The 12854-nt window shown below is 38.0% G+C and overlaps 2 protein-coding genes across 2 annotated transcripts in view; one reads left to right on the top strand and one right to left on the bottom strand.

The window, feature by feature from the left end:
• Window positions 1–3310: 3310 nt before the first annotated feature.
• On the top strand, window positions 3311–9186 carry eevs (2-epi-5-epi-valiolone synthase). Its single transcript, XM_010796333.1, has 5 exons — window positions 3311–3482; window positions 5191–5824; window positions 6178–6417; window positions 6552–6804; window positions 8483–9186. Exons 1-5 carry the CDS (start codon window positions 3349–3351, stop codon window positions 8578–8580), a joined length of 1359 nt encoding a protein of 452 aa, XP_010794635.1. The 5' UTR covers window positions 3311–3348; the 3' UTR covers window positions 8581–9186.
• A 1951-nt stretch (window positions 9187–11137) lies between these two features.
• mitfa (melanocyte inducing transcription factor a) overlaps window positions 11138–12854 on the bottom strand; it is a 9687-nt gene continuing 7970 nt past the window's right edge. Inside the window, exon 9 of the mRNA XM_010796332.1 lies at window positions 11138–11675. Within this exon, the coding sequence (XP_010794634.1) occupies window positions 11277–11675 (399 nt within the window). The 3' untranslated portion in view covers window positions 11138–11276. The remainder of the gene's footprint in view (window positions 11676–12854) is intronic.

The raw sequence follows: 12854 nt of genomic DNA, 5'->3' as shown, positions 1-12854 counted from the left end.
ACTGCACGAAATACTATGCGGCACGCTGCACCTGGTGACAGTCCAACACCACGCAGACAGACGACACCACACGACTATATCACATATACTATGATGATGTCACATAGAGATTAGGTTACATATGTTGACTAGATGTACCTTACAGAATTATTCTTACTCCCTGAGTAGATTCTGACGTCACACGACCTACGACAAAACATACGCGAATACTGCACACAGTTGCGTCTCTTTGTATAAGAAGGTCACTGTGTTTCTCACATCTGAGAGACCGATTTTTTTCCTTTTCACCTTGTTAAATACGAAGCAGGTGGGAGAGGAGGCCAGGTGTAACTTATGTTCTACTAGGTTATGCATTACCTAACCATACTTTTCTAGAATTTTAGTTATGTAGTTACATAAATAATATTGAAATCAAGCGAATTGTAGATATGACAACATGTAGTGGTAAGTTTTTAAAAGTTTAAACTCATTTGGGGGTGTGTGAGTCACTTTACAACTGAACATAAACTACTTAAAGTCATTTTTGATTGCAAGTATAAAAGAGAAAAAACTACATATTATGACTACTTGCAAGTTTTTGGTTTTTGGTTGCGTGAAAGCCGTGAATGGTGTATGCAAAATTTTACGAATTATTCCGTGGCATTGAAAGTACTATATTAAAGAGCCAGTATTAGCAAACACAGGCACTTGCCCGGTGAAACACACTGCGCGTTTAACGACGCCGACGTTCTTACACCCGTCGTAAAAGAGGAGAGGAAAGAACGATATTCTCAGGTCACCAAGGATTTATTTCCTCAATATCTTCTTCAAACATTATGGGTAAACCTCACTTTACTGTGTGAATAGTGACCGGGTGATGCCATGAGGCCCATAAAGTGAACAATCCTTTCAAGGATTCGATTTACTGATTAACCTTGCATTTGGGTACACACACTTCTTCGTCCTTTTTTTGTTTTTTTTGTTGACTGTGGTTATTTGGATTGGGAAAGTTTAATCCATAGTCTTCCAAACTATACTTTACTGCGTAAATTATTTTCAAAACGGAACCTTATAAATAACTTTGCGTAAATGTAAATTTTATTTAACCCTTGATTTATAATGTTACTCATATTGTTAATATTAAATTGACATAGTGGAGTAACTAAGGCTTTATAACAGTAAAGTTTAACAAGGAACCGAAAGTTACGTTATTTCGGACGCAAATCTGGATCTGCTCCGTTGTAGCCCCGTTTTTAGAGATTTGGGTACGGAGGAAAAGAGAGAGGGTTTAATTTTCTGACGCTGCGTGAGTGACCTGACACACCGGGGACACATATTTATGTATAAAAGATATCAAAAAGTGCATTTTGCATGATAGGTCCCCTTTAAATAAGAAAAAGAAAAAGGCTTCTAGAACCTTTTTAATGATGAGAACAATATTGGGTGTATAAATAAAGACCATTTTACTAAAAGGTATGATTTCTAATAAGCTTAACCATTGTTCAATTTAGGAAACCCAATTGATCCTTTAATGTTTAAAGACCTTTTGATAAAACGAGAGCCTTTAAAATCACCTAACTTAAAGGTGGTGTAGGTACATTTGAGAAACCGGCTCGAGATACACTTTTTGTTATATTCCATGGAATGCTCTTAACATCCCGATAGCAATGAATATTTTCAGTGCTTTGACAAAAAATCCATTAAAAAAATTCATCTGTGGAAGCCGTAGTACTGTAAAAAGCACGACCAATCATTTTAGCCGGGCCGGCTAAAATAACCGGATGGCCTACCTGCCTGTCAGCCTTCCATCTGTGCACAAACTTATCTCGTGCCCTCATTGGTCATGTGCGCGTTCGTGTGTGTTGGAGGAGGGGCTCTGTAAGGAAGTAGCAGATTTCTTCCGGCTGTGTATTTTCAAATTCTAGCGCACTCGAGCTGGTTTCTCCAAAATTACCTACCCCACCCTTAATAAAAACCTGAAAACGTTGTCCTACATTTCTGAAAATGGAAGTAAAATATAGATTAATTTGCTAAATAAAGTCCATCTTAGAATGAGCCGAAGGCAAATCAGGCCCCAAGTAGGGGCATTAACCTGTTAAGCCCGAGAGCCCCCTGTACAAGGGGCTGCGGGGTTTTTTTTCACGAAACTGTGTCTCACGGCATCTTAATATTTAAAAACCTATTAATGTGTCATACTCACTTAACGGTAAGAAACTCAGCTAACTGAAGATATGAACCATTGTTACCGAAACAAAGCACAAGTCTCACAAGAAGCGTCTAAATGACCGGAAAAACGCATTTAGCACAGAAGTCAAAATGCCCTTATTACTTATCATAACTGCACATAGAAGATATCCGATTAAAGCTGAGATTCCACAGATTCTATAGGTATTGGTATCATCACTGAGTGATCAGAACTCGCGACAGGGGAAGCAAACACAGACACAACACGTAGCATTACGGAGCATTCACGGGAGATCGTCTCGCCTTAGCTGTTATTCTGATCAAAAGTCGTGTTCAATGGCATTAAAACGATAACAACGCGGATGAAGGTTAATCTAATGGTTAATCCAATGTGTCTGTCACTTCGAAAAAATTATTGATAATCCATCATTCCATTTTTATGTCAAAAACTGAGATTTCATATTAGTTTCTAATGATAGGCACCAGAGTGTATCGCAGCTTCCGGTTCCGGGGAATTCTGGCTGTGCATCACTCATTCACCAATGGGTAATGTTTAGATGGATTTTAGGAACTTACACTCGATTCTTGAACTCTCTTAATCAACCCACATCTTTCTTCAGGCTTGGCCTTCATTTTGATTCAAACCATACACCTGTAAAGTTTATTGAAGCCAAATCGCTCAAGGGGCTTAGGATTGGGCTATTAAGTATGGGGTTCTGATTCAGGTAGAGTTCAATGCAAACGTTTAATAATACAGCAATCCAAGGGCTGTTCCATGGAAAAGTACACTGAATTATATTCAAAAGTCCATACTTTTATACCCAATTCAACTCCTCCTAATGTGGAGCTTATTCTTATCACTTGTTCTTTGATCCCTCCTTGAATCAATTGCTTTGGACATCAATAGATATAATGACGGCCTCAGCACTCCTTCTACATCCATGCATGCTTAAGCATACAAAGGCATTTTTAAGTCAGAACAAAAGGTGTTGCCTAACACATACAAAAAAATTGTGTAACGTGGACATTTTTCGTTACACAAGTGAATGACATGTCAAGCTTACCGTATGACATGCTCCTCCCTTATCTCAGGGGCATCCTCTAAATATTATACACTATTTAAAGAGCTCTCGGCTTTCTTTCTTGTACTGGGAGTAGCTCTGTTCATACCTCATCACCAGAGAAATGGGAAAGGTTAATCTCGAGGATAATGACACCAAAGAGAAGAAAACAGAGTTTAGCTTAGTACGGGTTAAAGACACCTGGAAGTGCAAAAGAGGGAAAAAGGTCACAGCTGATAATGTGTCTGCTGCAAAAATGTAAGTATACATTTTTTTTTTTTACTCACAGTTTTTCAAATTACTTCAATAAGATAGAAAAAGTGTGATAAAAGTGTGATAAAAGTATCTTCTTCTTTGTTGGCGTTTCTTATGCAAAGTGTTCTTTTATCTCTGACTTCTCATACAGATTTTGAAGTTTGAATGAATAATGCTGCTGCGTACTGCAGGTAGTGTATGGCACATGGCCACAATTCCGAATAATGGTGACATTTGTTACAGTCAAACAAGTATGAACAGGCTTTCCAACTGGGCTATGCTTGGGGGGAAATTGTGGTTGTATCTTTATGACAATCTCTTGTGTCGATTCACTGGCTGTGAAATGCCAAACATTCTTTACAGTAACCTTTTTTATGCATTTAAACAAACAATACCTTTTTTTTTGAAAAGAGGAATAAATCACTGAATTGTATTTCATAGGTAATAGGATCTGAGTTTAAAGGTACATTATTCCAGCTCCTCAGGTTGGTTTCACTGAGATTGGACTTTTCCCTGAATTCAGCCCAAGGCTGCAGTTTGTCAATTTGACAGGTTTACACCAATGCCAGGCTACAGTGTTAATACTGTAGTTGTCAATCTAAAAAAGAACTTTAGGGAGTGCTATTATGTAGGAATGTATGGGGCGGGTATGAGGGAAAACCTCAACTTTCAAATGTTAATGAAACTACAATAAAACAGAGAACAGGTGCAAAAAAACATTTACCTACCTAATGTTTATTTAAATGTTATGTTTAGGTTAGAGAACCTGCAAAGTTGTTGGATTTAGACAATGTGAGCCAACAGTCTACAAATGTATACACTAGATTAGTGTTAAAAATACAATGTTACATAATAACTGACATAACTTGATTGATTGATTGATTGATTGATTGATTGATTGATTGATTAATAACATATTACATTTTAAATTAAGTGTGTCGGCCTCTGAAAGTCATGCTCTGTCTTAAGCCAGATCTCAGTTACAAAAAGTATTACAATTTATACATTTGTTAGGTGAGTTACATGAACCAGACCTTGATGTTGAGGAGTATTACAGTTGGCAGTTTATATGCCAATCCTGTGAGTTTGGGAGAGGCATATTTTTGTGTTTTTTCCATGTTTGTTCCCTCTTAAAGAGAAACTCCTGATATAAATGTGTTTGTTCTGCTTCCAGACATAACAGGGACAAGAAGTTTTGTAGGCACTGCATTTAATCTCTGAGTGGTGGTGTATGTGGGAGGGGGGGGCAGAAAGATATTCACTATGTTCCAGCTGAATGTAGTCCTTGAGACTCAGACAGAGCATCTCTGTACAAAAGGAACCATGCAACCAGAAACTAATGCTAAAGACGCAATGACCCTGTTGATATCAGCTGCTGTTTTGTGAAGTTTGGTCAAGTTGGAGGACAGGTTGCAGATATAAACTAAGAATTTGAAATGGCTATGGTTTGCCAGAAAGAAAGAAAAAAAGCTGTATTGCATTATCTCATGTTTTGACTTGGTTTGACAGGGTTTTGATGTTCCCTGCAGTGTCCTTTTAATGTCAAAAGTAATGCATAATCTAAAGTCAAAATGGTAATCAAAGCTAATGAACTGCTATTAGAGTGTAAGCATTTCAATGTATTGAGAGCAACAGAAAATACACCTACAATAATGGGAACCTTTGCCATTATAGTATATCTTCTTTTTTTTACATGATTTTGTGTGTGCAGCTATGAGAGCATCACCGAAAACAGCACCAGTTGGACAGTGGTCAGCCCCATCGTCTTCACTTACAAGGTTACTGAGACCCGGGACTTGCTGGACCCGAGCAACCAAACGCTCCTGCTGGGACACATCAACGACCCGCAACAGCTGGAGGACATGAAAAAGTCAAACAAGCAAATTAGACGCTTTTTGGTTGTAGACCAAGAAGTCTACAAGTTTTACGGTCCCAAGCTCACTGAATATTTGGAGGCCAACAAGGTCCTGTACAAGATTTTAGCTCTACCCACAACTGAGGAGAACAAATCCATGACAATGGCCTTGAAGATCCTAGAGGAAGTCAACAACTTCTCCCTTGACCGCCGCACAGAGCCCATCATTGCCATTGGTGGAGGGGTATGCCTGGACATAGTGGGCCTGGCTGCCTCACTCTACAGAAGACGGACCCCTTACATCAGGGTCCCGACCACTCTGCTCTCCTACATCGATGCCAGTGTGGGAGCAAAGACTGGGGTTAACTTTGCAAACTGCAAGAACAAGTTAGGTGCCTACATCCCCCCCGCCGCTGCCTTCCTTGATCTGTCCTTCATACAAACTGTTCCACGACGACAGATCTCCAACGGGCTAGCTGAGATGTTAAAGGTATGTTAACCCCGCAACTCACAGTACAGCAACGAATCTAGGAATTACAAGGGCTATAGTATTGTTAAAGTTTTCTAGTCAAGTCAACTTTATTGTCAATCTTCCAGTTTGTGTGTACAGACAGAGAGATCGGAATACTTTCCCACAATCCCGAATATAAAAACAAATGTATATCAAATTAAAAAATATGTGTGCAAATATGTATATACACTGTATACGCAGTCAAAGACACATTTTTACATGTGCACACAACAATCAATATATACAAAATACCAGTCACTTCAATATATATTGATTGTTGTGTTTTTATTTAGGTCTTAATGTGTGCACATGTTTGCTATTTCTTTTTGCAGATGGCCTTGATGAAACACAGAGGCCTCTTCGAACTTCTTGAGACACATGGCCGTATGCTGTTGGACACTAAATTCCAAGCTGACAACAGGGTATACGGACGCAACTGCATGCAGGTGGCATCACAAGCGACTCGTACAGCCATCGTGACCATGCTGGAGGAACTTGCCCCAAACCTTTGGGAGGATGACCTGAACAGACTTGTCGACTTTGGTCACCTTATCAGCCCAGCATTAGAGATGGTAATTGATCCCTTGTTAAATATGTACATCCATTGTTGATACATGCTATTGTTTGTACAGTATATTGTACAAATATCATGTTTTGGATTCCAGGAGAGTCTTTAACATTCTGTCTCTGTCTGTCTTTGATCTAGAAAGTTCTCCCATCTCTGCTGCATGGTGAAGCAGTGAACATTGATATGTCTTACATGGTTTACGTGTCCAAAGAGAGAGGTCTATTAACAGAAGAAGTAAAGCAAAGGATCATCAACTGCATGGTGGGCCTGGAGCTGCCTGTCTGGCATGAGGCGTTTACCATGGAGCTCATACAGAAGTCTCTGCAGGACAGGCTGAAGCATTCGGGAGGCTTGGTCCGAATGCCACTCCCTGTCGCTCTTGGGGAAGCGGGTAAGTCTCAACTCAGCATTTATGGTTTGCAAGGTAACAAGCGTCACATTAGGTAACATACAGGTAGTAGCAAACCACAATAGCTGGTCATGTCAGCCTACATTTGTTTACAAAGCCAGTCTTAAGAAACATGCTTATTACCAAAGTCTTCAATTCAAGAACTATCCATTCTTCCTACAAATATTTTACCTTTTCTGTCTCTGAATGGCTACTAGCCAAACCAGTACTGCATGGATAGTATTTGTTTCCTGGGTGGTTAAAACAGGCATAACAAGTTTGATTGGTTAACCTGTTAAGCCCGGAGCCTGTTTTTCAGATTTCAGGCCCGGGAATGACATGCCCAGAACAATTGACAATATCTTCACTTATAAAAGGGGTAAATTAATAATCTTTTTTCTCAAAGCAATGATACACCTGTGAGTTGGATTTAGAAAAGTCAGAATCAATATAGATGTTAGTTAGTTAATTCAGATTGAACATAGTAAAAACATGTAAATGATAGTTTCTGTTCAGAAATAAACCATTACTTATAGTGAAAACCACCCTTGAATGATGGGATCATAGACTAAAAGCTTTAGGAATCCAAACTATAACATATCAAGATTGATACAAAACAAGTGAAATTTGACCTTTTTAGAGAGGTTTAGAAAAAAGAAAACACCACTTGGGTGTATTTGCTATATCTCTGGAACCCATTGGTCGATTTTGGTGATTGACATCTCTTTTGAACCGTTAGAGCCAATAAAATCGAGGGGAAGTTCCTTAACCCATCTAAAAATGCCCAATGAGGAGTGAGAGTGATGCGCACGCAGCTTGCCCAAAACCGGAAGTTCCCTTACACTCTATAAATACGTTTAATACCATAAATATGATGATGGATTATCAGTAATCATTTCAAAGTGACACAGAGACATTGGATTAACCTTCAGCAGCGTTTATATGCATTGTAATGCCATTGAACACAACTTTTGATCAGAAAACAGCGAAGGTATGAGTATTTGCAGTTTTGGCCCCGTAAAGTGAAGTTGTGTGTTGTCTTTGCTGGCTTTCGCCGCGAGTGATGATACTTATACCATTGGAATCTGTGGAATCTCAGTTTTCATTTGATATCTAGTTTGTGCAGATTGCATGAAGTATAAAATATTGCTACCGTGCGTAATGTGCTAAGTGCGTTAGCACCCTTTCGCTTTGTGCTAATTCAGAGGCTTGGCGTTAGACTTGTGTTTTGTTTAGGTACAAATGGTTCATATCGTCAGTTAGCTGACTTTCTTCCCGTTAAGTGGTTATGAAACATTAATAGGTTGTTAAATGTTAAGAAGCCCCGAGACACAGTTTCGTGAAAATGGTTGTGTTTGCGATGGCTATCGGGTTTAACAGGTAAAGGTAAGAGAACCAAGGATTAGGGTTAGGGTTAGGCATTCAGTTGAGGGGACTTCTTGTCTTTAAGTATGATTGCCAAACCTGACATTAACCAATTTACTTTAATTGCCTTAAAAAGACGATTGCACCAAATTATCTTGTATTGGTCTTTTTTGAATGCATTGACAACCAACTTATTTCCTTTCGTAAGAGTAGTTTGATCTTAAACAAGTTGTCATGCTATTCAGAGTTCATGTAAAGCACTTATATACGGTATATTTAAAGCATGGTCTGACTGCTCTCCTTTCTTTTATTGCAGAAATTTTGAATGACACATCCTGTGAGATCCTGCAAAGAGCTTACGTAAACTGGTGTGACGAGCTGAGCGTCTCCTCGGACAGCAACTCTGACTCTTAAACTGCCCAAAGCACGACTGCATTAGTTCAATTGTTTTTTTAGAGAAAATGTTTACATTTTGTTGGGAGTTGTATATACTTCTGGTTTTGTACTCTTTTTGTCTACTTTTGTTCAAATGTTTGGGAAAAATAACTACAGTTGATAGCATTCACCTATGCTATTTTCACATTAAAAGATCCAATTGTCGGGGAAACCATATTAGCACTGCTTGAAGCTATTTCTATATGCTTCTGTCCAGCATGTGTGTTCCTACTATTTAATTTCTGTAAACACTGATTATACATGATGCTTTTGACCTTGTCAATTAATTAGAAAGGTATGTAAAACACAATACATTAGAAGTGGGATATTCTTAAATAGTTTTGGTTTGAGAGCATAGCACTATATAGCCAGTAATGTACCTACTCGTATTATGTCAAATACACTTGTTAGCATGCCCCATTAAAGATTAGTTTTACCATTTATCAAATTGTGTGTGTGTCTTTCAGTAGTATACCAAACTAACAAATGACTTCCATGTACATTCACGAAAAGTCAAGGCAACTGCTCAAAATGTTGAATCACTTAACACTTAGTTAAACGAGTTGGATACGTCTTTCATTAAGCTGAGTAAATATTTTCAACAAAACAAACATGCTAATGTATAACAATTCAGGAACACTTTCCTTGTAAAAACAATTCCACACAACACTCATTTATGATTAAAGAACTTTTTTTTAAGTGGCGCTGACATTTTTAATTACTGATTTTAATACTTATTATTTTGGATTTTAATTTCCCCCAGAGCTCTACTGTATCTATGTGTCCAGGGTCCTATGTTATGCTACTTAATATCTTTTTAATGTGATTTTCTAAAGGGTTTTATGATCTCAGCAATGTTTTACCCCAATACGTTGAAATCATCAGTCATTCTCTTTTAAATCAGTACTTCAAATATGTGTCAAGACGTTTTTTTCTTGACTTTAGACATTAATATCTCCAAAGTGACTGAAAATGACAGAGAAATGGAACGCATAATATGTGAATATTTCTTTAGGAATACATTTGAATATTATTTTACAATATTTAAAGGCAAAGTTTAAATACATGCAAGGTAACAAAGACAATTTACAGCGTGTCCAGTTGGAAGTGTTTTTATATGGCACAGTCTCACTGCATGCCGCCCCAAAAAGTTGATATAAATATTCATGGGCAAATATCAATGCATCTATCACACATAAGAAACCCCACATAATGTTGGCAATATATACAACATATCAGCTTTGTACATTTTTTATTTATTTACATCATTAGAAAGAGATTACAAACATTAACAAAAATGTGTTTTGTCCAAACTGCCCCATTCTAAATTACTATCACTCTGCTGCATTCATAAAAAATAAAGTATTATGATGTATCGTGTCACAACTTCTTCAGGTTACGATGTATAGTCTGTGGTCATTTGTATAAACTTTTTTCCCATTAATTTCTTTATTCATGCCTGAGCCAAAGTGTACCCAATATTGTCAGACTAATGTGTTATATCTTATATTTATCATTAACACTTTTCGATACGTTTCTCAGAGAAATCCCCCAAAGTATGTGTATGTCAAACAACGAAATTGTTCTCACTGAATAAAAGAAAACAATTAAATAAATAACTTGTGATAATAATAAAATATCTAATAAAATCAATCATTTTCATGTGGTCAACTTTTCTTTAGAACACATGGCTAAAACAATATATAAAAAATAGTAATATGCAATAAAAGGCAATACTTGATTCTTTAACTACCCTGTAATGTTATGTGCATTTTTCTTACGTCATCAGAAGTTTAAAGTAATATCATATCCTGTTTTGCATTAAACTTAACTTCAGACATTTTTACATATGTATATCATATATATATCTTTTGTGATGGACAGTTCAATACAGAGTATATTCATGACAAATTTGAAAACCCCAGTATGAAAGTCATTAGGTTGACCAGTCTAACACTGATTGTCTTCACATTTGTCACCTTGTATATTTGCCAACCATCCATCTATACAGCATAAAGATCAGAACAATGTCAAAATACAGGGGGGGGGGGGCGCAGTGGACTAGTGTGTTGGTGTTCGGATCAGGGGGTCATAGGTTCAAACCCCACTGCAGTCAGAATGTCGTTGTGTCCCTGGGCAAGACACTTCACCCCTAAAACAGTATAATCACTGAAGAGAAAAACCTCAGTCACATTAACAAACAGAGCAATGGAGTTCAGCTAAAAGTGGGTCAAAACTATGGATCTTAGAACTGCAAACTCCCTCGAAATGTTTAAAAGAAAATTAAAAACCTATCTTTTTAATATGGCTTTTAATTTCTTATATCATTGTCCATGTTTTACGGTATTTTTTCTGTTTTGCTTTATTTTACATTTTTAATTCTCTTTTTTTTATTATCACTGTAGATGGTTTATCTTGTTCTGTATTCATTTTAATATTATTTTAATATTGTTGTTGTATATTCTGTAAAGCACTTTGGGCTGCTTTGTGCATGAAAGGTGCTATACAAATAAAGTATATTATTATTATTATTATTATTAAAAGTAAGAACAATATGGAAACAAGACAAAAATAGAGTTTATAATAGAATTGATCCACTTAGTCATGTGGGTACCTTTAAGTCACTTTAGCTGTGCCTCATTGATGGGATGCTATAGATTGAAAGTCTTGGTATGCTAACAACCAATGTCCTTCTCCTCCATACTAGAGGAACTGTGGATGCTGCTGCCGTTGTCGGAGCCGTCTGGGGACATGGAGGACAGCAGGGCATCACTCGGGGACATTGGCGACAGGGTGTCCCTTACCAAGTCCTTTATTTTACAGGCCCTGGAGGTTCCATAGGGCCCAGAGTCCCCGGAGTCTGAGGGAATATGGTCGAATGTAATGGTGCCGTTGTTGAGGTCCAGTGTGGTGGGAGGGGACATGTCAGGAGCCGAGTTGTGCAAATAGAGATCTGCAGGACACTCGCCGAGGGCAGGTTCCTGTTTAATGGATCGGCCCATCAAATCTGATGTGCAGACGGATGGGGATGGATCCACCGTGAGACCATGAGCTCGGGCCTGGATCTCCAACTCCTAGAGATAATCAAAACATTTAAACACAGTTTAAATCTCTACCTGCTCTGTTAGTGCTATAAACTAAATGCTAGCATCGTTAAGCTCAATCTGCAACCTTGTGTCTTGAAAAATACGTTCTTATGCAACTCCATTCAATTACGTTAAGAGAAAAGTGTTTTGCATTTTAGCAGCCTGTCCTCCTATAAGAAACGGCCATAGAGGTCGATTGTTCAGCAGCTTATTACGACCCGGAGTCACGTTTTAAAGTGTAGCACCTCTAGTGGTCGTGTAAGAAACAACATGCTCCCGTTGATTGCAAACGCTCCGGAGATTCTTTTATTCACAAATAACCCTCTCTAGAAAATCCTAAATTATGCAATAGTTTGGCCATTAAATAGTTTTTTGATTAGATTTCTAGCGAGTAGGGTATATTGTAATTTTAGAAAACCCGGTGCTTTTCAAGCTCTAGCTCCGAACCGGCCCTGAAACACCGTTGGTGTGAATGAGGTATATGCGGCAGCTNAGTGTTATATTGTGAACATTACAGGTAAAGACTGTAAAGTGGTAAAACAGTAATTTATTGTAAAATATTACAGCTAAATATTGTGAAATCATGGTAATATTTTACAGTGTGGAAGCTGCATACACGTTATCCTGGCGAGTCCTCAAATCATCTTCGTAATATCTATCAAACTATANGAAATACTGTTTTCACCCCGTGAGGGTTGACGCTAACTGTACATCGAAGCTGCCGCATATACCTCATTCACACCAACGGTGTTTCAGGGCCGGTTCGGACTCCGAACCGGCCCTGAAACACCGTTGGTGTGAATGAGGTATATGCGGCAGCTTCGATGTACAGTTAGCGTCAACCCTCACGGGGTGAAAACAGTATTTCCGGTCTCGAAGTTTTCATAATAAAACCGGAAGTATTCCCCTCACTGTCAAATGATTTTACAGTGATATCTGCATTACTCATCCACTAAAAAACATCAGTTTATCCTTTAATTACACAATATTGATTGGTTTATATTGTGAACAATGCTTTTGTGTTTTTAACCTTCGATTCGGAGAAACAAATAGTTTTTTCGGAGTTTAGACACTACAGAGTTTCCGAAGACACTACACTACCCAGAATCCCGAGCTATCGTTTTGGACTACAACATCCGCTTTGCTTTACAAACCCCTTGATTAGTC

The sequence above is a fragment of the Notothenia coriiceps genome, unplaced genomic scaffold, assembly GCF_000735185.1.
Source record: "Notothenia coriiceps isolate Sejong01 unplaced genomic scaffold, NC01 NC01_scaffold00037250, whole genome shotgun sequence".
NCBI lineage: Eukaryota > Metazoa > Chordata > Actinopteri > Perciformes > Nototheniidae > Notothenia > Notothenia coriiceps.
The sequence above is the reverse complement of the archived record's forward strand: the minus strand, read 5'-3'. Positions and strand labels throughout refer to the sequence as shown.

Coding starts and splice junctions, on each gene's coding strand:
- eevs (XM_010796333.1), top strand. CDS start 3,349: ATGGGAAAGGTTAATCTCGAGGATAATGACACCAAAGAGAAGAAAACA. Junction 3,483..5,190: donor AATGTGTCTGCTGCAAAAAT/GTAAGTATACAT, acceptor TTGTGTGTGCAG/CTATGAGAGCATCACCGAAA. Junction 6,805..8,482: donor TGTCGCTCTTGGGGAAGCGG/GTAAGTCTCAAC, acceptor CTTTTATTGCAG/AAATTTTGAATGACACATCC.